Source organism: Cucurbita pepo, chromosome LG03 (genome assembly GCF_002806865.2).
Source record: "Cucurbita pepo subsp. pepo cultivar mu-cu-16 chromosome LG03, ASM280686v2, whole genome shotgun sequence".
NCBI lineage: Eukaryota > Viridiplantae > Streptophyta > Magnoliopsida > Cucurbitales > Cucurbitaceae > Cucurbita > Cucurbita pepo.
The window spans coordinates 12,558,162-12,580,793 of record NC_036640.1 but is presented as its reverse complement, the minus strand read 5'-3'; the positions used below and the strand labels follow the sequence as shown (position 1 = coordinate 12,580,793).

Sequence of the window (22,632 nt, the reverse complement as noted above, 5' to 3'; positions counted from 1 at the left end):
AAAATGTAAAATTACCATATGCCCACGTTGATCATTTTCTATTTTTATTTTTTTAATTTGGTTAGTAAATTAAAGAAAACAGTACTTTTTAAAATGTATATTTTAATGGCCATCACAAATATATTAAAAAAATAGTGACTAAATAAGTATAGATTTAAAAAATAAAATCATTATCAAAATAGACCTAAATATTTAATTCATTGAACAAGAAAGTTGTTGAGAGTGAGTCATGTTGGCTAATTTAGAGAATAATCTTAGGTTTAAAAGCAAACGAATACATCTCCATTGGTCAATGAGGCTTTTCCACAAAGTCATGAAAACTTATACTTAAAAGTGGACCAAAGCAAAGCCATGAGAGCTTGAGTATGATTCCTGATGGTTGTAGTATAGTTACAATTTCTAGACCTAAAATTAGGTAAGAAATGATCACGAGCACAATTTTATTCCTTTATTTTTAAATTTAAGATCCTTATTTATTCAAACTTTATAATTATACTTTTCTATAGGAGTTGAGATTCAAATATAAATATAACCTAGGATGATCAAATCATTGCTACTACGCATGACTGCGAGGACAACATTCCCAAAAAGAACTTGTTTCTATTGGGCAGAAGCAGACAGATGCTTTTTGTTTGGCCTAAATCATACAGAAATAAATGTAAAATTAATTATCACCAAATTTGGGGAAATGAGGAATTTATGATAATGATAGTTACTTGTAAATGAAATACGATCTACTTATTCCATTTAAATAAAGAATAGAAGAAGTAGAACATAGAGTTTTGTTCCCGTCAACTAAATAGTGCGGAAGACAGTAGATTATACACTCCAACCCCGATCATGCTCCACCTTAATTTGTCTAAATTAGACAGATACACTCTAATTCCGATCCTGGTCCACCTTAATTTGCCTCAATTATTAAATTGATATACACTACCGGAAGATAATGAATTTATATATATTTCATACGAAATTTGATCTTTTGGATCTTGGAAAATGGGAGATGAGAATAAAGATGTAAACCGCCCCACAGACATATGCAACAAACTGGGAATTCCAAGGCAATTTAACTTTTGGGAGGGAGGTTTGGATGAGGTTGCAAAGAAATTTCAATACCAATAATGGATACTTCCGAGTCAAATTTGGTGACAGAGATAAGTCCTTGTCCATTCTTAAACGTGGATTAAAGCACTATTACAAAACCCCTCACAATTACAAAGACTTTGAAGGGTAAGTTTAAGGACCCAACAAAAATCACTTTTTGATATTAATCATGGATCAACAACAGTGATAATTTATCAAAATATGAAGTTTAATCAATAACAATTTTGAGTATCACAACATATCAATCGTAAATTATTATTTATCAACTTAAACCTAGCTCAAGTAGTTTAAACATACCTTCGATTGAGCGGTCTGATGTTCAAATCTTCTAACTCTACACGATTTGAACTAAAAAAACACATGAACACACCAGGGTTAGTTCATAATTTTTAAAAAAATCTTCACAAAATCATGGGTGTAAGCTGCCACTATTCATATTACAGAGACAATAATAGAATCACGAGGAATAATCATGCGTGGCCACCAAGTATTCTGATTTTTCTCAACAAACAAACAAAGAAAAACACAATCTTACATCACTTTAGTGGTTAATTTGGGTCAGTATTAATGTCTTTTAAGTCTCCTTTAGTGATTCCATCGGTTTCATCAACTCCCACTATTAAAGATTACATCATTTAATTCTCAAAAGAGGCATTTAGATAAATTATTAAATCTTACGTACTTATTTTATTTTAATCCCTACCCTAACATTTTTTACATTAATCAGCAAGAACCTAAACGGGCTAAATATATAACTCAAACCCATTACAAATATTGTTAGCTTTGGCCTTTTACGTATCGACGTCAACCTACGATTTTAAACTACGTCTGTTCGTTAGAGGTTTACATACTCTTATAAGAAATTTTTCGTTCTCCACTCTAACCACTATAAATCTCACAAAACATGACTTCTAACATACATTCATATAAATATTTATTGACAACACGGAGAAACAAAATAGGGTCTATAGAAATTTAGACTAAAATTACTTTCTCATCCCGTATTAGAAAACTTGAATAGAATAAAAATCTAAAGACCAAATTATCAAAAACATGAAAGTTTAAGATCCCAGGTAGATGTCAAATTTGGTTAGCACATTTAATGAAATATGAAGCATCTCATGCATGAATATGCTCACTTCTATCAGTATTCTATAGATCAATCAACATTGGGGGCATTTTCCCCTTTTAAACCACTACCACACCTCAAATGAACAGTGAAGGAGGACAAGCAATAATAATTTGTCCCAAAGCACTTTGGCAAATGTGCTCTTTGCTCTTCCATCCTTCCCAAACCAAAGTTTTATTCACTCATTTCTCTACATTTATAAGTACAATTAAGCTACAAAAACTCAGAGATAACTTCTCAAACTGTAGGCTTAGAAAAACCTAAGACTTAATAAATTGGTGAGCTAAAATACCAACAAAGATCATATCAAAATGGTCTTTGAAAATTAAAGTCTACTTTAATTCTATATAAAAGGAAAATGGTGATGAATGACTGTGAAAGTTAGGTATGAATCAGATGCAATAAAACAAAGATCAGCAAAGAGAAGATTTATTGATCTCCTCAAATCAAATAAAGGCTAAAAAACCCAGAGAAAATGAATGAGGCGGAAAGAAAAACCTTCTCAATGGAAAATATGATGTGACTCTGTACTGGCAAATTTCCATTGAAGTGGAATTTTGTCGTGATCAGTTTGTCTGTGGATGAAATTATTGTAAAATGTCTGGTGGCTTCACCAAATCATTTTCTAATTATTGAATTACTTGAAGGAAATGGAAGAGAATCAATTGGATTTGGACACAAGTCTTTGTTCGTTACTAATAATGTTAGAATAAAATATAGAGAAGAGGAACTAAAATGATGGTTTGTCCTGAAATGGTTAAAATAAAACAATGACATTTAAGTACAATTACCTAATGGTTGAGGTAGATTTAGAAATTTATAAGGGCAATAAAGATAACATCAATCAATCAGCAAGTGTTACATTTAAGTCAGGAATAGACGAAATAGTAAAGAGAATTTTTCTTTATTGGCTAAACAAAGACACGAAAATTATATTTCCCATCATACATGCCTTCTTTATCACCTAACCTTTTTGAAACTTAGCTTGGTTATTTAAACCATTAAAAAAAAAAACAATAAAATATAGAAACTTTTTGAGTGGATGTACCATTCATAAACTTAAGATCAAATGTCACGTGATTATCGAATCTGACCTACATAATTGTGATCTCAAATGACCTTTATAATTTGATCACTTTTTGTCTACATTTATTATTTATTTAATTAATCAAAAGAGAGTACAAATGAACTCTTAGAAAATGTTTCACTAAAGAGTTTGATTTGAATAATTGAAGTGTTAATTTATCTTAAATTACAAATTGGTAGATTATAAATACTACATAAATATATGGAATTAGTGAAATATATCTTCTATAATATATAATAACTTTTACAAATCATATAACCAATCATGAATTACACAAATTCGTTTGTATATTTATTATTACTAATATTATAATAATTATTATTTAGAATTTATAACATTAACCTCATTTTTATATACTTATAAAATCAGGAAACAAAACATATTTAGAGGCTCCCTACCCGTCATGGGCTCAACCATGACAGTCACATCACTAAAACGTAAAAGATACTTCCACCTACTGGTCTCTAATAATGAAGAAAGGGCAAGCCATCAGCATGTGCGATCCATTCATATCTATATATTCTTTTAAGTTAAGGTAATAATAAAAATTAAAAAAATTAAAAAAAATTAAAAAAAAAAAAAAAAAAAAAAAAAAAAAAAAAAAAANTTTCAATTCTAGACTTTCAATTTCATCAAACTACACCACAAAATTAGATAATTATTACTAATTTCAATTCTCTAACAAGTTCACTCAAAAGATTATTAAAAAAATTATCCAATGCATTTAAAAAAAAATATAAACACATAGATATCAAAAAAAAATTATACATTTTGATAGAAATTTATTTATTAAAAACATTATTTTAATAAAATTAATGAATTTTGGAATATTTTACTTTACTTTCTACTAAAAATTAGTGGACAAATTATTGAAAATTGGTGGGTAGAAAATGGAGACACAAAATCGGACAATATCAGCTTTGCTGAAATCACTGACACAATGTGTCAGTGTTAGCTTGTGATTTCAATATTTATCAAAGGAATTTTTTTATATATTAAGAAAAGAAAACTCCTCATTTCAGAACATTGGATTTTGGACCGTCCAAAGTGCAAACAATGTGAAGGGTCCAGCAATTGTGATTGTGATTATGAATTGCTTTCGCCGTATAAGATGAGGTTTTGAAAAAGAAAAAAAAAAATGCAACGAGAGCAGAATCACTAAAGCTTCTAGAAAAGGAAAGTACCTTTCCGCAAGTAGACAAGACTTTCTCGGTGCTTCACACATGGCATTTGATACAGTCCAGCCCCAGCTCCTCTTTGACAACTATGTCCGCTGAGACAAACCTGGATGGATCATATACTTAGCTTAAGCATATATCAGCCTCACTTTTTCTAGCTATATTATTATAACATTTAATGTTTTTATTTTTATCAATGGGTGGAGTTTCTATACCATTATGAGGATTTATGACGACGGATTCAACCTTTACAACAATTTGATCTATGTGGAACCAGGAAGCTTGCTGCTTTGACTTATGTCATTCCTTGTTACATTGAAGATGCCTGATTGTTCCTCGACCTTCTTGATTAGAAGCTTCAGCAGTGGAACTTTTGATAGTGTTTTGCGTGATCCCACCATGATTAGTTTTTTCTGCAGAATTATGTTTCTATTATATATTGAATTGATAGCTTGAAAGTTGTTCGGCTCTCAAACAGCCTTTGTTATTTGAGAGATCAGTATTGAAGATGATCAAGGCGATTTCTGACCTTGGCACGAGTAATGGCCACATTAATTCTATGCCAGTCTCCAAGAAGTGAGGTAGTACAGCTCTTCGGATTTTCACTCGACCTAACAAAGGACACCAATATGCAGTCCTTGTCTCTTCCCTAGGAGAACAGAAAAAACGATTTGAACCATAGAAGCATAAGAAAATATAATAACGTATTTATGCATATTGACCAATGAATGAATGCAGCTTCTCATGAAAATTTTAAACGTGATTTTTGTTTGAAAGAACACGACTCTCCACGATGGTTGAGCATAAGCTCTCATGGCTTTGCTTTGGACTTCCCCAAAATGCCTCACAACAATGGAGGGTATTCCTTGATTATAAACCCACGATCATTCTCTAAATTAGCCGATGTAGACTTTCATCCAACAAGTTTAACCATTTTAAAATCAGTCCCAACTCTATCCTCCTTAAAATAAGGAAAAGAAAAAAAAGAAAAAGGATTGCCTCTAATTGAATTAGTCTACCTGGTATTTGTCAATGGTATGTATCTCCACGGAGGCTATGTTAATAGCTAGACGAATGATGCTTGCCTGGGAGTTATAAGGAGTAATGATGCCAACGTCATTCCCGTTAATTCCACCATCAAGCAATCCCTTCGTCACCTGTAAAATTAAGAAAATAGAGATCAATGCCAAGAGGCATGTAGCTTTCCCTACTCCAATTTCGCAACTTAGTTTTTTTTTTTTTTTAAAAGAAAAAAGTAGCAATCTAATTAATGATAAGAAGTATAAGAGACATATCAAAGCGAAGATTGCACCTCTGCTAATATGTTAGCTTCAATTGGGTTGTTCACAATTTTGTGATCTCTTGTCTCGTAAGCAGGTAATAAATCTACAGTTATTGAACGTGATTCAGATAACAAACAAAAACCACTGATAAAACAAAACTGACTACCGAATTTAGAAAGCAAAAATGATATTCGAGAACCTGTACAAACAAAGATAACTGGTTTGCATGGGTTTACAACCTGAAACCACGAATAGGAAGTGCATTAGTTTTAGTTGAGACAAGGAAGTTTTAGAAAGGACCAGAATTTTTTAATGGTCATTAAAAATCCAAAGTTCCATGCATCTAATAAACCGCGACTTATATGACATAAACTTGATTTTATGAAATGACCACTCAAAATTTTCCCTTTCCCAGTACTACTTAAGTAGCTATTCTGAAAAAGTAAATAAAACAGAAAATAGGTTGTAAAGGTGAAAATTATTTTGATTGAAATTTATTGTGCAATCGCCCACAAATGAGGAAATAAATTGTGGTGGGATGAATAGCTCATTGCTAGCCCTACGAAAAGATGACCCTTAAAATAAGGTTATTGAGGATATATATTAAAAAAAGAAAAGGAAAAAAAAGAAGATAGAGCAAAAACAAAACCAAACAGAAGTAGGCAAGTAGTAGTAATTTAGAGTCTGCCAACTGGGTCTTCACATGAAACACTAGCGAAGTTCTGTTTTGAGGGTTAACCCAATTGATAAATATGATAGTAAGATGAAAAGTTAAAAAAGATCACTAACCTCCTTGAGCCAAGATGAAGACAACTTTAAACCTGAAAATTCAAGCTTTGCGTTTGCGGTTTCTTCAGAACCACAACGCAATCTGTCTCCATATATCAAGGCATTTGATAATTCCATAATGTCGCGGCACATGCGATACTGCACTCAAAGAAACCTAGTAAATGGATATCGGCAGCATCATCTGAAGTGATTGACTTGACTACAGATTAATTCTAGTAGAAAAAAGAAACCTGGCTTTGTAAGGCGGAAATGGCTTGAGGATGTGCTTCTGAAAGCCTACAAAATAAGCTTATCCCCAGTCCATTTTCTCGAGCCTCTGTACTCTAGAAAGGAATGACGATGACTTCAAAAAGTGCATCATAGAAAGACAAAAAAAAATTTAATCCAAATGACTATGCATGATATACACCTGAACAAGAGGAGGTAGCTGATAATGATCGCCAACAAGGACAAATGTTGAAGCAAACATCAAAGGTCCAAGGGAAACCTTAGGGGTAGATATAAAAATTAAATAAGCACTGATATTCCTCATTTCAATAACTCTTGATTAACATCCTACGAACAACAACTTCATTAATAGCAAACATAAGAAAATAAAGAATAATTGTAGAGAATGAATACTAGAAACTCAGTTCAACGCAAACATTTTGAATAAATTAATGAAGGTGTAACCAAAGCAAATGATTATCTTCTCCTACATGTCTCATACTTTTTTTCATCGAGTTCCAACATACTCAGTTTTTCTACCTCATAAGTTCATGATCCTCTTCAAACAACGTAACAAAACCTCCTAAATACAAAAATGTTACAAAAATCTTCAATTTGTAAAATAAATTTAAGTGTTCGACCATGCATCCACTGGTTTCTAATGTTATCATTTAGATCTCATTCCAATCTCTTGAAATACAAGAAGATGCTACCTTCTATCAGTGGACTTGTTTGTGAGATGCTAGTACTAAAGAAATGAAGGATGCCTAATTCTCTTATTATTTACCTATTAAACAGAACAAGCGCTAACTAATCCCAAAAACATTTGATAATCAACTGGCATCATATCATCAGACTACCAAAATAAACTTTGCAACAAACAACGTTCCATCAAGTTCTACATACTGGAAGGGTGGTCTGTCCAGCTTCATCCATTATGCATATATCAAATTTTTTATTGACGAGTAAGGGACTAGTTAACCCCAAACAAGTGACTGCAACAACTTTCACTTGGTCCAATCTCATTCTGATGTCTTCCACACTTTGTATGTTCAACTCTGTCAAAGAAAACTCTACTAGTTAAATAAAGAAAAACAAGTATCCAGATCCTAAGGAGACTGCATAATAGGAAAAATCAGACCCGAGAAGCAATGGCTGCGAATGTCTTCATGCACTGCACTAATTCTTCCAATCCGTATAAAATCAATGTTCTGCAGTTTGTGGGTGACAGATGAACAAGAGTAAGCCAGGTCACATGATATCTTTATAAGTGATTAGATGACTAAAGATGAGTAGGAATTGGATATAAACTTACGATGCATGCACATGAAATTAAGGTTACAAAATCCTTTTAACAAACCACACACCAACATGCATAATGTTAAATCAAACCTCACAAAAACATAAGCGAAAGCAAAGGAGCCACATGCACACAAAAATAAATAAATAAACAAATAAGAATATAATTAAAAGATAAACCATGAAGAGCTCCAATAAATTGTGACAAATAATAATAATAATAACTATAAAAGAGTAACAAATATGCTCGGACACAAATCCAATGGGAAAATTGTAGTGTTACAAATTTCAGACATTCTCGCAAGTTTCCTCTATGGTATGTTGAAGGCAGTTGGTCTATCTAAACCAAACTACCTCAATGTTTATATATTATTGTCAATAACTTTAATATTTGACTTTGACGAAGGTATTTCTAAGATATTCAATAATAAATCAAATGTCGATACAAAAACCAAAATGAAATGCTACTTATTCATTTGTGGTATGTGAGGGCCAATCTTATTAGCTGTGTTCCAACTGTTCTAATACAATTAAAAAAAAAAATACTTTTAGCTTTGCTCTCTTATAAATTTTATCTTATAATTCATAGAAAACAACATCCAATATGTAAGTTATGTTAATACTTCCATTCTTGGCCTAGTAAATGTCATTTTATGGAATCTTAAAGATGATCGTCCAAGTATTACCAACGTAATGAGCACTTGAAAGAGAAGATAGCAACAAAGTTGGAAGGCGTTTATGAATTGTGCACTGTATCAAATGTATATTATGGGGAACAAAATATCCTGACGTATTAGGATGATTTGTAATTTGTAAAATTAAAAATAGAAAAAAGAGATCAGAGAGAATACACATAAAAACAGGCTTCCCAGAATTTTCATTGTATCGATTTTCAAAAAATGCCAATAATTCTAAGGACCTCAAAATTGAAAATTTTACCATGCTCTCTCTCCCTCTTTTTCTTTTGAGAGAAATAATAAACAGACCTTGAAAGATAGAAAATTGCAGAAATAGTTACCTGAGATTTCAGTTTGATAAGTAAATTATCAACAGCAGTGTTTGTGTAAGACGTGAGCAAAATAGACACGCCTCTCATCAACAATGCCTTCACGGCATGAACCATTGTGGATGTCTTGCCTGTTCCAGGCATTCCCAGAATCAGAGCATAATCCTTTGCTGTAAGTATCTAAAATGACCATGGAACAATTTCAAGTCAGAATAGCTCATATTTCATGAAAACCCAAAAAATAAATAGGAGGAATGAGAGATATAGTAGGTGAGTCAAGTTAGAATGAGAAGAAACATTTTTACAGCAACACCTTAATTATGGCTCGACGTTGGTCATCATTTAAATTCTTCTCTGACCAGATGTAAGATATTGCTGGATCCTGGCTGAATATGCATCCACTATCAAATCTTGGAGCCTACAAGTGAAAACACGTTCAGGCCAAAATAAATAATCTCTTAAGTAGGCAAGGAAGAAGTCAATAGTACAAAGGTTTAAACAAGTATTTACCGCAAGATCTACGATCAACTTTCTAAGATGAGAATTTTGTTCACCTTGCAGAAGCAGTTGTACAAGATTAAACCTTCAGCAACAAAATAAACATGAGAATAGAACATTGCAGTATGTCTGGCAGAATAGTTGTAGTATAATTATGTCAAGTTATTACCTCATGATTGCAAACGAAGTCATAAATTCATCCTTGTCAATCCGCCATACTTGCTTCATAAGATCATGTGCCTCAGTAGAAGAAGTGCTTCCAGGCAAACGTAGGCGCTTAGAGAAAGAAACCTGCAAGTTTTACGCCAAACAATTCAATCTGAAAGGCAGAGACTAATTTACAAAATGTCTTCGACCACTAACAGTACTGTGATTTATAGTTGTCTATTGTGAATAAAGCAGTGCAACTGGCATCAAAATATGAGAAAGAAACCAAAGAAATTTTCTTACAGATATATGGAGACTGCTCAGATCTTTTATAATCCCACTCGCTAGGGTCAAATTCCCAGAATCTGTACTAAGTATCTAAAATACCAGCAACAGAAATCACCTATTAGTTACTGGAAGAAATAGAATGGAAAGTAAAAAATGTGGATGAAAAAATTTAGAACGGCAGATGGTCCATAAATAAAAGAACATGAACATGGTTGGATCTTCTACAACTAATTCTGTGGCAAATATCCATCTAGCATCATGTAGACGCCATACACACACCAGATCCAAAATCATTGGAAGTATGTAAAGACAGTAGAAGCTTGGCTTTGTTCCTTTTAAATTTTGAAATAAATAGAAAATAGAAAATAAATATATAGAAACTTCTGGAAACGAAAACCTTCTGATTAATACCTTTTAAGTAACTCCAGTATATGAATTAGCATTGTAACATAGGATCACGATCAGTATAAAGTAAATGCAAAACATTTTCCATCCAAGAACCCATTCATCATACGAGGAGAAAAGGACTCACCACATAGTCTCCAACTCTAAGTGAACTGTCCATGTCATTTGTTGAATCAGTGTTTGAACTATCGACATTTGAATCTTTCAAACACAGAGACGACAAACCTTGACGCACAAAACGATAGCTGATTCGGTTGTCCTTTTCAGAAGTACAATGTGGTTGGCCATCCAACGTACTAAGAACAATAGAAGAAAGACAGGTAGACGTTTGATTTTTCTCTGCACTACGTGTGTGCCAAACTCCCCTCTTTACGAGCTGAAAGAAATGAGCATCATAGTCTATTGGACTTAGCATTGGCATATACAAGCATGTGAATTGAATATTATATGTGATACATTTGAATTCACTTCAAATTTCAACCTCAGTCTCCTTGGCCTCTAAATCAATCAATCTTTCCCAATGTTGAAAGAAAATACCATGAGAAGCTTTCAAATGGTCCGTATTGGAGTCAAATAAAGCTCCAAGACCACTGCTCTCTTTGCTTCCATTTTGCATCTGCAGTATTTAAATTCCATCACCAGTCAACTACCAACAGAAGAATAAAGAGAAAAAGGAAAAATAAAAGTAGTCAACCAATAAGTAATGTCGGCACAAAAACAACTCAATCATGAAAAGTAATGAAAAAATTGCCGAATATCTACTTCTTTTGAACTTCACATGAATTATTACAATTGCTCATATCTAACATGGAAACTATAGGGAACTTGGATTAGAAGTGGTAATATAACCTTCTAATCAGAGATGCATGAGGTCAAACTGGCCTGAAAAATCGCTTGTTGGTCACTAGTTCAAAGAAAACAAATATTTCACATAATGTGCAAGGAATTGAGTCCTTTACTTGGATTATTTGATATCACGCACAGAAACTGTGCAATTGCACATTTAGATTGCCTTGCCTTGGGCTTAATTGTTAGAAGAATATTAAGAGCAACAACTTTTAGTAGACCTGACTCACTAGATATTCCTAAGAAATTAAACTGGAAAACCACTAATTATATGGATTATATATGAAACTAGAAGTTGTTCACAACTGACTGAACTACAGTGACTATGCACAAGGTATTTCTGTTAGATAATATGAATGCTTTAAGAAAAAATTTGTCATGGGAAGACCCAAAGCATACAGTTACATATAACTGACATGGAAATGAAGCAGCAATTAACCCTATAGAATTGTATTTAGAACCTACATACCTTATGATAAATGGTACAAACATCAAGATGGCGGCACCCTTTACACACATTTGGAATCTGTATCAAAAAAATAGTAGGTTCAATGATTAAATAGAGATCCGCAAAACCATGTTTAGGAAGGACCATACCTGTAACATAGGGGGGAGTAATTGTGCAGTTGATGCCTTGAGGATGTTATTTGCAAGCTCATTGCGACGCATGATTAGCCCCACCAAGTCAGATCTTTGAACCCGGATACCCTTCATGAGATTTGTATAATTTAAACATCCTTCCAGCACATGGAAGAATAAACTTACAAATGAATCTGATTTTTACCTGTGTCTGATCCGACTGGAGATAGTAAAGGAGACCATAACCAACATGTTTTTGATACCTAACATACATACAGGGCAAATAACAGAATACATCCAACCATTCACAAATACAATAATGATAACATAACAACCCAAGAAAGAGAAGGTAAATCGAATATCATCTGTAGGACAGTCTTAGAAAAATATTTAAAAATAAAATGAGTAAGATGTACATACCTCTCGGACATAAGTAGTGTGTATAAGATCACTTGGGCACAATGTTCCATGGAGGACTGCAGAACAGATCAGGATTATCATGTTATACTAATTACTACAAAAACATGATAGATCTACAAGAAAACACAAAAAGCCCAATCCTACAGGGAACCCTGCATAAATGTGAGCTAAAGGAACCACATACTTGCCTGGCCAGCTGGCACCTTTCCAGTTTTAAACTCTAAAGGCACGACGTTCTCAACACATGTATTATAATTTGACTGTACTTTTACCCTGACAGAAGCATCAATCATTCCCTTCAAACCATATTTTGGAGCCCATGCCATCTCCTCAATATCAATTACCTAAAAATGGAAGTTTCCATAAGAATATAGATTCATACAGACTTTTACTTTAACAAGCACTTCATTCCAGTTAGGTGCATCATGTTACAAAAAAAATCAGTAATGTTAAAAACAGCATCCACAAAACCTACCTCTGATATACTAACTTTCCTGGGACCATCATCAGATCTAAACTCAATGGTAGGTGCTTTAGAACCCTGTTGCCAACAATTGCAATTACTTACAGCAAATAAAAGAATTCAGATTTGCTTCATCATAACGATGTCTAGACATTTCTCACCATTGGGCATTTGAACAGGGTGATCCAATGCAAAATTTTTGGAACTGCTTCATTCATGGTTCTGCCTATATCCTTTTCATTTGCTGCACCCAAGGTAGTGCAAGTAAATGAATCATTCAAGCAACAAATTATTGTTTGCGACTCATCAATAAAATACTAATCGCACTACATTTAACAAATGTATACATTGAAAAATGTGATGGCACTTAAACTAATGGAAAGAATTCGATAATGCACATTTTTTTATCCTACAGTTGGCAGAAGCAAGATTCAAAGTATCCAACAAGATCAAGGCACGATTGTTTCCAAACAGTCGCCCGAAGTTAACGGAAGGGCCTGGAGGCTCTGGCCTTATAAGTTCTAAGCAGTGTCTTGACATACAGAATTAACGAGTCATTTACTGCGGATGTAGCATTTCAGGTAAAACTGGAAAAAAAAACTGAACAAATTAAGTAAACTAGATTCATTTGCATTGGATGGAAGAAGATACGTATACATGGCGAAGAAGTGCCCATAACAGCAATTTCCGCACCCCTCTTAAAAGATATGAAAAGTGATCCGATATGAAAAGTGATCCATTGCACAACGAGTACAAATTCAAAAACGTTTACCTCCGCATGCATATACACTTTCCATACTTTTCTGAAGCACTATTCTCGAAACCTCTTCCAAGAAGGCGACAGTTGGTGTTTCTTCTACAAGACCAGCCTTCAAAGCAAAATGAACTAAAATGTGATAGATTGATAAATGCTAAAAGCTTGAGCGTCAAAAAGTATTAAAAATACACAATAAACGCATACAGGTAAATAAAAACGAATGTTGAGATTTAAGTGTACTAACTTTGTATCTATGCTTCTAATCATATTAAGAGGTCAGGATAGAGCTATAAACCTGAAAAACCTGGTGCAGCAAAGTACCAATTAATGCTGAAATAGACTGTTCGTTACTTCTAAGCCTCTCATCAAGAACACTCCTCCTTGGACAGGTCAAATGACCAGCAACCTAGAAATCATTTCTGATTGGTGATTATAAGAATTGATAGATAACTATCAAATGATAACTTCGATTCAATAGCTCATAAAGGCACCACAACCAAAGAGGCAGGGTGAGGTGCCAAGTACTTTTCAAAGTAATCGCATTACCCGAGTTCCAGAGACAAGTACATCAGGGTGTAGAATAACAAAATTTTTGTTGTGGTCAACATGACATCTTCCTTGGTCATCAAATTCACCAATAACATTCACAGTATCTCCAGGTGCAATAATACTGTCAAACCTGATGAAGAAATGGAAAGGAAAATTCAAATAAGAAACTGTAGGTAACTAATAAACAAATTCACCTTCAGCATTGAAAGGCTTCATGAAGAAGATTACAGATTCTTTTAAAATTTTAGTTTTCATATCTGTGAGTGTTAGGACTAACTTGAACACACTTCCATTAGGACAACCCATGGTGGTTGAAGAGATTAAAGAGTATAATTCTAAAACTATAACAATTTTAGAAAAAATTCATCAAATAAAACACAAAACAATAACGAAGCTTCAAGCAATTGTCTTAGGTCCACTAGCAATTTGCTGGGACGTAGAGTTTGAACTCAAAATCAAGATACCATATCTCATGAAGGTAACAAGTAATAGTCTAAATTCTTCGGCAGGTCATGCTAGAGTGAAATACAAATGAAGGAACACAACAAGATTTACATCAATGATATACTCTGATGTGATACAATCTTATAACGATGAAGGAATTTAAGAAGGCTGCAGCAAGAAAAGTAGAATGTTTATCAAGAAACAGCGAATATAATCTTTCTGTCTTTTGACTTTTTCTTTCGGGTTTCAAGTCAATTTTTGACTTTGATATAGAGTGATGTGAAAGAGCTTAATTTATGTATTTACCAGTCATCCCAAAGATATACTGCCCGCTCTTCTCCACTTTGCTCATTTAGCAAGCGAAGAACCTGAAAATTCATTGCTCACCTTTATTAATTTACTTGGTATTGTGAGGTAATGTACAAAATCAGTGAATAAGCTTACAAGAAACCTTATACGAGCGTTTAACTTCAGATGTATCAGCCAGCTCACATTTCTCTGTTACCTTTGGCACAGATAGAAACAATGTATTATATAAATCATCAAAAGCAACTAAATGAGGAGCAATCCTAGAAATGAACCCTGTTTGAGAGAGTAAAATATACCTCCAAGACAAGAAAATCACAAGGGGATGCCTTCATTACAGTGTCTGGAATCTTTTGAAGGACTTCCGCTGCAGCTGAATCAACTCCAGGTGTCAATGTGATACCATTTCTACCTTGTAATTCAGGTGAATCCTCCTCCAAATCAATGGAAGAAGCCACAGTATCAACAGCAATGACATCTTCTACTTGATCTAAAAGCTCAAGTAATGCCTGCAAAAACAAAGAAGCAAGAAGGCATCAAATGTTGACAAGTTGTAGAAAGTAAATATGAAAATAAACGTGTTCGACAACAAGTACAACTGGTCCAAGAAATGAGAAGACCCACCAATCAGGTTGGGAAGCTGATTGAAATTTGGACCAAACAAAACGAAGTAAAATCAGAAAGACCAACAAATAGTATAATATTGTAATACCTTTTTGTGTGGTCTTAAAATAGGGTGATCAGGTGCTTCAGTACGTTCAACAACATCATTGGCAGTCTACGGATCAACCAAGGCATAAAGCATATGAATTATATAGTCCAACCGGTAGACCAGAGTGTGGATTTTAAATTTTAAAGGGAAAAGAATACAGACAAGTTAGAACCTATCAGCAACAGGAAATACAGTCTATGAAGAAGTTATTACCTTGTCGCAGTATGACAAAGATGGGGGCGTCCGGAATGGACTCTGACTGTTAGCTACTCTAGAGCCACTCAAACTATCAATCGCAACTCCATTAGGTTCCGTATCATGTTTAGAACGTAACCTTTTCAATCCAGTCTTATGTAACGAAGCCACTGATCTTTCAGAAGGTTTCGGGTTTGGTGAACTCAACTGCTCAAAATTCCCAAGCTCGGCAGAGGAAGTCTATAAAGATCATTGTTAGAGAATCCAAGAGTCAAGAGAACCAAATTAAACTCAACATTTAATACCTTGTTTTGTGAACACTGTCGAATTCTCAAAGAGTTGAGCCTTGAGGAGTTCGCCAAAACTCTTATAGTTTCCGGCAATTGCTTTGAAACAGCCTGAAGCCTTTCGTTTACTGGAGATATCTTCCATGTGATCTCATCATTTGTAGTCCCCTCATCCTGACTTTGCTTAATCAGCTGTTCACCATTTTTTACTTCAGTAAGTAAAATTCATCAATGTGGCCAATGCATTTACAACGAACAAGCAATCTACAACAAAAAAACAAAGAGCAAGAGGAAAAAAAAGGCCTAAAGTTACCATCCCGGGAGAGAACTTGCAGCGCTTCAAGGACACGGACTTGGAAAATTGTGGAGACAGCTCGTTAGAAAGGTCATGGCCAGCATTTCCACCAGCAGCAATCAAAATCTCAGGCGTCGTATCCAGAGACGAAGAGCAAGCATCATTTCCCTGCGGTACTTTAGGGTTTTCAGAAGCTAAAACCGCTTCACTCACAGGAAGCACCCGCAACTCTGACTTTTGAGCAGTCGTCGTCACCATCGCCGCCGCAGCCGCAGCCGCGTCCTTATAATCTAACCGTCCCATATTCGGATCATCTCCACGATCCAGAGAGTCAGAAACATCAGTTTTCGAATCGGAAGTTCGTGGAGTGAGCTTCTGAGAATGCGCAGCATTTTGAGAGTGGCGGTCGAAGAAGTGTTGAATTCCGAACTTGGAAGGCTCTGATTGCTGATTTGAATTGGGCTTCTTGGAAGAAGAATTAGACTTCTTCCTTGGAGGCATTGTGATTCTTTACCAGAAGTGAAGCTCTTGAAACTTGTTCTCAATAATCAGCATCGGACTTTCATCGGAGACGGATGAGTAAAGAACCGGCCTTCCATTTGTACTCTCCGTTGAGTGATTTTTGGTTTCCCGCCAAAACCTCTGCTTCGGCTGCTGGAGCTGGGCTGGGCTTTGCTTGATCGGCCCAAATGTGAGCCCATGATGTTAGGGTTTGGACTCCCTTTTAAGCCCTTTTGCTGACGTTCTCCATCTGACTCATCTCACAAATCCCGTATCCATCTACCATCTACAGCTAGGATTTGCCACGCTGGCCTCCAAGCCTCACTCCTCCACGTGGCACCAGTGGTTGATGAACCCCGTCACCATGGTGTCCATGCTGCTGACGTGGATCTATTGTCGCATATTTGGAACCAGCTGGTGAGCTCCAGCTGCAAAAGTGGGCCACACCAAAGTATAAATTTCAGGGGACAAATATTTAATGAAAGTTCTATCAAAATTACTTCAAAAAAAAAACAAAAAAACATAGTCATTATAGATATTTATTTAATGTCTGTTTAAACGAAGATCGAGAGAGTGGAAAAATATTTTTTCTTTAATTAAACTGTAACGACCCAGATCCATCGCTAGCAGATTTGTCCTCCTTGAACTTACCTGAATATCGTCCTCTACTAGCAAATATTGTCCTCCTTGGACTTACCTGAATATCATCCTCTCCTAGCAGATATTGTCCTCCTTTGACTTACCTGAATATCGTCCTCCCCTAGCAGATATTGTCCTCCTTGGGCTTACCTGAATATCGCCCTCTTTGGGCTTACCTGAATATCGTCCTCTTTTGGCTTACCTAAATATCGTCCTCTTTGGGCTTACCTGAATATTGTCCTCTTTAAGCTTTCCCTTTCACACTTCCCCTCAACGCTTTAAAACGTCTTTGCTATGAGAAGATTTCCACACCCTTATAAATGGTGTTTTGTTCTCCTCCCCAACCAACGTGGGACATCACATAAACGAAGTTTAAGACAGTAATTATATTCTTCGTTCTCGACCCGACTCAAATCTCCACCCGCTCACTATATAAAATTTTATTTATAAATAACGTTTAAGAATATTAATTAAAATCTTAAAAGTATTTTTTAAACCCTTTAAAAGTTAAAATTGTGCTGTTTTTATTATTTTTTAAGTTTAATAATATTATTAAAAGTTTAGAAAATTTATAAATATTTTTATTAATTTATAAAAACAGCCCTTAATTTTCCAAAAATTCCCAAAAGCTGCCCACATAACCCATATGGTTTGTTATCTTCTATCACTTTCATTCGACAGCCATAGCTTAGTCATGTCCATTTTCACAAATAATATTGATTTATGAATATTGAGATATAGTTTAATTAATACATGTCCAGTTCTTGCTTCACCGGCAACCATTAAACAATTTGATTGAAGAGATTTTATAAGGGATACATTGAGCTAATTAAGGAAAATTCTCTAACCTTTCTAGAAGCTTGAATTTAATCTTGAGCCTTTATAATTATATTCTTTTTAATTATTTTTATTCAAATTACAATAAAATAATTCAAAAATAAATTTATGCAGATATGGTTCGTTGAAGAACAAGCAAAGCTCGAAAAGGAACAACTTTCATTCCCTTCTCTTAGTTTTCTCTTAGTTTTCTCGAAAGATTGTACCGAAAGAAGTGTGCTGAATTGGTTGTCGAGATAACCGACAAGTTCATGGTGTCATGACCATACTTGTTTAAGGCGTGTTGCATGTAGTCGTGCGTTAAATAGTTCGGTCATGCTTGTCCAAGACATGTTGTTTATGGCCGCATGTCCGTTCCGAATAGTCATGTCTTTACTATTCCTATCATTCCTATCATGTAGTAGGAGGTGCAAGACCGTTCACCAAAATCATGTCTACAGCCTCCATAACTAAAATGTCTCAAAATATACTATAAGGGATATGACTAATCGTCAATTATTTCTACACGGGTTAGATGCTATCAAAGCTGTGTGTTGGATGAAAGTTCCACATGGGCTAATTTAGGGAATGATCGTGGGTTTAGAATCATAGAACACGACCCTTCACAATGGTATGATATTGTCCACTTTGAACATAAACTCTCATGGCTTTGATTATAAACCCATGATCATTCCCTAAATTAGCCGAGGTAGAACTTTCATCCAACACCTCCCCTCGAACAAAGTACGCCTCCCCTTAATCGAGCCTCAACTCTTTTTCTTTTGGAGTCTTAGTCATTTTTTACTATGCCTTCGAGGAGCCTCGACTCCTTTTTCTTTTGGAGTTCTTTGTTCGACATTTGAGGATTCTATTGACATGACTAAGTTTAGGGCATGACTCTGATACCATGTTAGATGAAGACGACTCTCCACAATGGTATGAGGCCTTTTGGGGAAGCCCATAACAAAGTCATGAGAGCTTATGCTTCAAGTGGACAATATCAAACCATTGTCGAGAATCGTGTTCATCTAACACTGTGGTTATTACTTTCCTCTTGCAAATTGTTTTCAACACATTTTCTCGCTCAGTTTTCTAAAACACTCTCTCAAACGTAACCAAGACTCAATCATACGTCCAAATTGTATGCAGCTTACAATTTTCATACATCTAACTTGTTTGTCAAGTTAGAATAAGCGTCACACAAACGCTATTTCGCAGCCACAAGAGTGCGATTGTGACACATGACACGTCGTGGACATGTTGCATGTCATGAAAGACTAAACGGACCACAAGTGCACGGTGCAACGTTCGACACGAGTAGGTCTAGTTGGCAAGCCTTTAACAAAGTTTTCGGCCTATTAAAATGTTAATTACGACTCAGGTATGCATGTGTGTAGCCTCCAACACGTCCTAAAAGAGGGACCCAACCCTTTGTCTTTGGGGCATCATCCCTACACAATAGTCAACACCTGCTCCCAAGGTAGTTGGGCATGCCACCGTCTGCCCATCTTCATTAGCATCAAGTTTATTTCTTTTTTTATTTTATTTTATTTAGTCAAAATAAATATATATATTTTACGCCTTTAAATTTCTCTACTTTAAAAATTCCCAACTACCACTCATTAAAAAAAAAAAAAAAAAAAAAAAAAAAAAAAAAANTTTATCATAAAAATGAATTAAATATACTTTTTAAATAATAAATGGTAACGACAATCTTAATATTCTATATGGTTGGAAGCAATATTATTTACGCTTTATTATTTTTACACATCAATTGTTAAAGCATAAATATATAATTGGATTACAACATTTGTTAGACTCAATCTAACTGTTCGAGCTATAAATCTTTTCAATATTTAATAATTTTTTTTAATTTGATTAGTTTACGGCATTTATTTAAATTTTTATTTTTAATAAAATATAATATTACTTTGTAATTTATTTATTTTTAAATAATATTAAGAATGAGAAATAGAAGTTGATAGTCATGGTTATTTATTAATTAAAATATAATACACAATTTTAATAATATTTTTAAAAATTACTTTTAAAATAATTAAAATTTATCTTTAAAAAGTGGTTGAATAATTAATTATTAAAAATATAATTATGAAATAAAATAAATATACGAATATAATTATCGTTTATAGAACTAACCCAATACATAAAAATTTTCGTTTGTTTAAATTCAACCGAGCCCTAAGTTAATCGAGTTTTTTTTCGAGACAATCATTTTAAAAAAGAAAATTTAAAAAAAAAAAAAAAAAACTTCATTAAATTTCTTGGAAATGGCCACCTAACTTTATTTGAAATGAATTTATTTTTGAATAATTAAAATGTTTTCGAAAAAGAAAATAAATAAATAAATAAATAAATAAATTGAGAAGTCTTTCCCATTCAAGCCCCACATTCCATGTGCATAAATTTGAATTCCTTTTTCTTTAGCCAAATCGTCACATGTGAACATCACAATCACAAACACCGTTTGAGATATCTTTTAAGATATCATTTTATTAAAAACGTTTGAATTTCATTACCGTCCTCGTTGGCAATGTCTGGCTTCGATACCATCTGTAACAGCTTGTGAGATCCCACGTCGGTTGAAGAAGAAAACCAAACATTTCTTACAGGGGTGTGAAAACCTCTCTCTAACATACATGTTTCAAAACTATGAGCTTGGTGGTGATACGCAACGAGCCAAAGCGGACAATATCTACTAGTGGATAGCTCGAGCTGTTGTAAATGGTATCACAGCCAAATATCGAGCAGTATGCCAACGGGGACACTGGCCCCTAAGAGGTGTGGATTGTGAGATCCCACATAAATTAAAAAGGAAAACGAAATATTTTTTATAAGAGTGTAGAAACCTCTCCCTAGCAAACTAAACTAACGGAGATACCTGGTCCAGTGCCAGTAGATATTGTCCGTTTTGGTCAGTTAGGTATCGTCGTAAGCCTCACAATTTTAAAACACTGTCTATTAGAAAGAAGTTTTCACACCTTTATAAGAAACGTCTCATTCACCTCTCAAACCGATATACGATTTCACATATACTAAACAAAACATAAACACGTCATTGAGTTATTACTCGTTTTAGTACAAATTTGCCGCTATATCATATGAAGTAAAAAGTGTACAACCACCCTACTTCAATTAAAGTTACCATAAATATTTACTATATTCACCTCCGAAGATGCATTTTAGCGTATCAACTTCTACCAACTCGATTGAAATTTGGTACACGTCATCAACCAAATAATATGATGGCTATACTCATTATTGTAAGAGAAATTGAATCGAAAGCAAAATAAGATCGAATTTGAATTGAAAGGTGAGAGTTAGATGTAGAAGTTGTGGGCATTTATGAGTTTGGTTGGTTTGGAACTGATCGTGTGGACTGTTGACTGTTCTATGCCAACCAAAACGTTACACTCGTTTCATTAAAGTCGATTAGACATAAAATTTGGTCGAGTATGAAACCTAGGTAGAAATTATTCGACCGTCGAGAATTAATTTTATCTCAATTATAGGTTCATTGATGTGACTCGACACAACTAAAATTTTTGTTTCATAAACATAACAAGTGATAAAAGACCAAAAAGTTTTTTTTTTTTTTAAACGTTAGGTTAGATTACCATCGTAAACATATCATCCCCTTAGTCACAACCGTCGTATAATCACGTAAACTTTTGCTCTCGGTATTGAACTCGTTAGCTGCTTTGCTCATCTCCTTTGTCGAGCTGAGTTGGAGCTACCGTAGCTTATAGCTAGAGGGCCCCACAAGAGAGAACAATAAAGATAGCTTATGACAGGGCAACAACACACTAAGCAAGTACGAGAATTTGGTCCCGCTCCGCTTTATTAAAAGCACGGACCACTACAGGAGGTCACCTCGAGAAAATTTTAGGTTGATTTAAACTCATAACAACCACAAACACTTTAACGACATGTTCGTTGATAAAAATTGTCGATTTCTTGTACGAGATTTCATGAAATTCGATTAATCTAAGACAATGCGAATGAAATAACTCGACATAACTTTTAACTCGGTTAAAAAGTACTTTTTTTTCACCTTTTGATTAGGTTATTATCTCGTGGTAAAATTTTGAGGAGAAAATAAAATGGTGATTGCATAAGGTGAAGAGGGATATGCCACGTAGCCCTAAATGAATGTAAAATTAATATATTTTGTCACGTCACCCATGCCACGTAGCCCTAAACCATAATGAATATAAATCCATTTTGTATTTTGCTTCCATTTTTTCCAATAGCTTTGAATAGGAGAGAAGTGAGAGAGAGGCACGTGGCTGGTGACAAACTTCACACGTTTACAATTTTACTGACTTTTACCATTATCACATTTTAATCCGAAGTTCCTGTAAAAACGAATAATAAGGGACTGA

The 22,632-nt window shown here is 34.3% G+C and overlaps 1 protein-coding gene across 7 annotated transcripts; it reads right to left on the bottom strand.

The window, feature by feature from the left end:
• Positions 1 to 618: 618 nt before the first annotated feature.
• Positions 619 to 16,852, bottom strand: LOC111791444 (DNA replication ATP-dependent helicase/nuclease DNA2). Of its 7 annotated transcripts, none has more exons than XM_023672791.1 (37): positions 16,292 to 16,774; positions 15,997 to 16,170; positions 15,710 to 15,931; positions 15,497 to 15,562; positions 15,084 to 15,293; positions 14,930 to 14,983; positions 14,785 to 14,846; positions 14,032 to 14,164; positions 13,781 to 13,891; positions 13,501 to 13,597; positions 12,890 to 12,972; positions 12,741 to 12,806; positions 12,454 to 12,609; positions 12,266 to 12,321; positions 12,051 to 12,108; positions 11,864 to 11,974; positions 11,736 to 11,792; positions 10,902 to 11,036; positions 10,548 to 10,796; positions 10,031 to 10,105; positions 9,750 to 9,871; positions 9,593 to 9,665; positions 9,396 to 9,500; positions 9,095 to 9,262; positions 7,919 to 7,988; positions 7,684 to 7,835; positions 6,980 to 7,057; positions 6,801 to 6,893; positions 6,571 to 6,708; positions 5,981 to 6,020; positions 5,811 to 5,884; positions 5,518 to 5,655; positions 5,028 to 5,147; positions 4,714 to 4,911; positions 4,505 to 4,604; positions 1,402 to 1,452; positions 619 to 637 (listed from the first exon to the last, which is right to left on the bottom strand). In XM_023672791.1, exons 1-34 carry the CDS (start codon positions 16,772 to 16,774, stop codon positions 4,762 to 4,764), a joined length of 4,179 nt encoding a protein of 1,392 aa, XP_023528559.1. In that variant the 3' UTR covers positions 619 to 637; positions 1,402 to 1,452; positions 4,505 to 4,604; positions 4,714 to 4,761. The 7 variants fall into 7 exon arrangements, with proteins under 7 accessions (XP_023528559.1, XP_023528560.1, XP_023528556.1 ...); XM_023672792.1 differs by lacking the exon at positions 619 to 637 and adding an exon at positions 2,732 to 3,833 and having other exon boundaries at positions 1,213 to 1,452; XM_023672788.1 differs by lacking the exon at positions 619 to 637 and having other exon boundaries at positions 1,246 to 1,452; positions 16,292 to 16,852.
• Between the last annotated feature and the right edge of the window lie 5,780 nt (positions 16,853 to 22,632).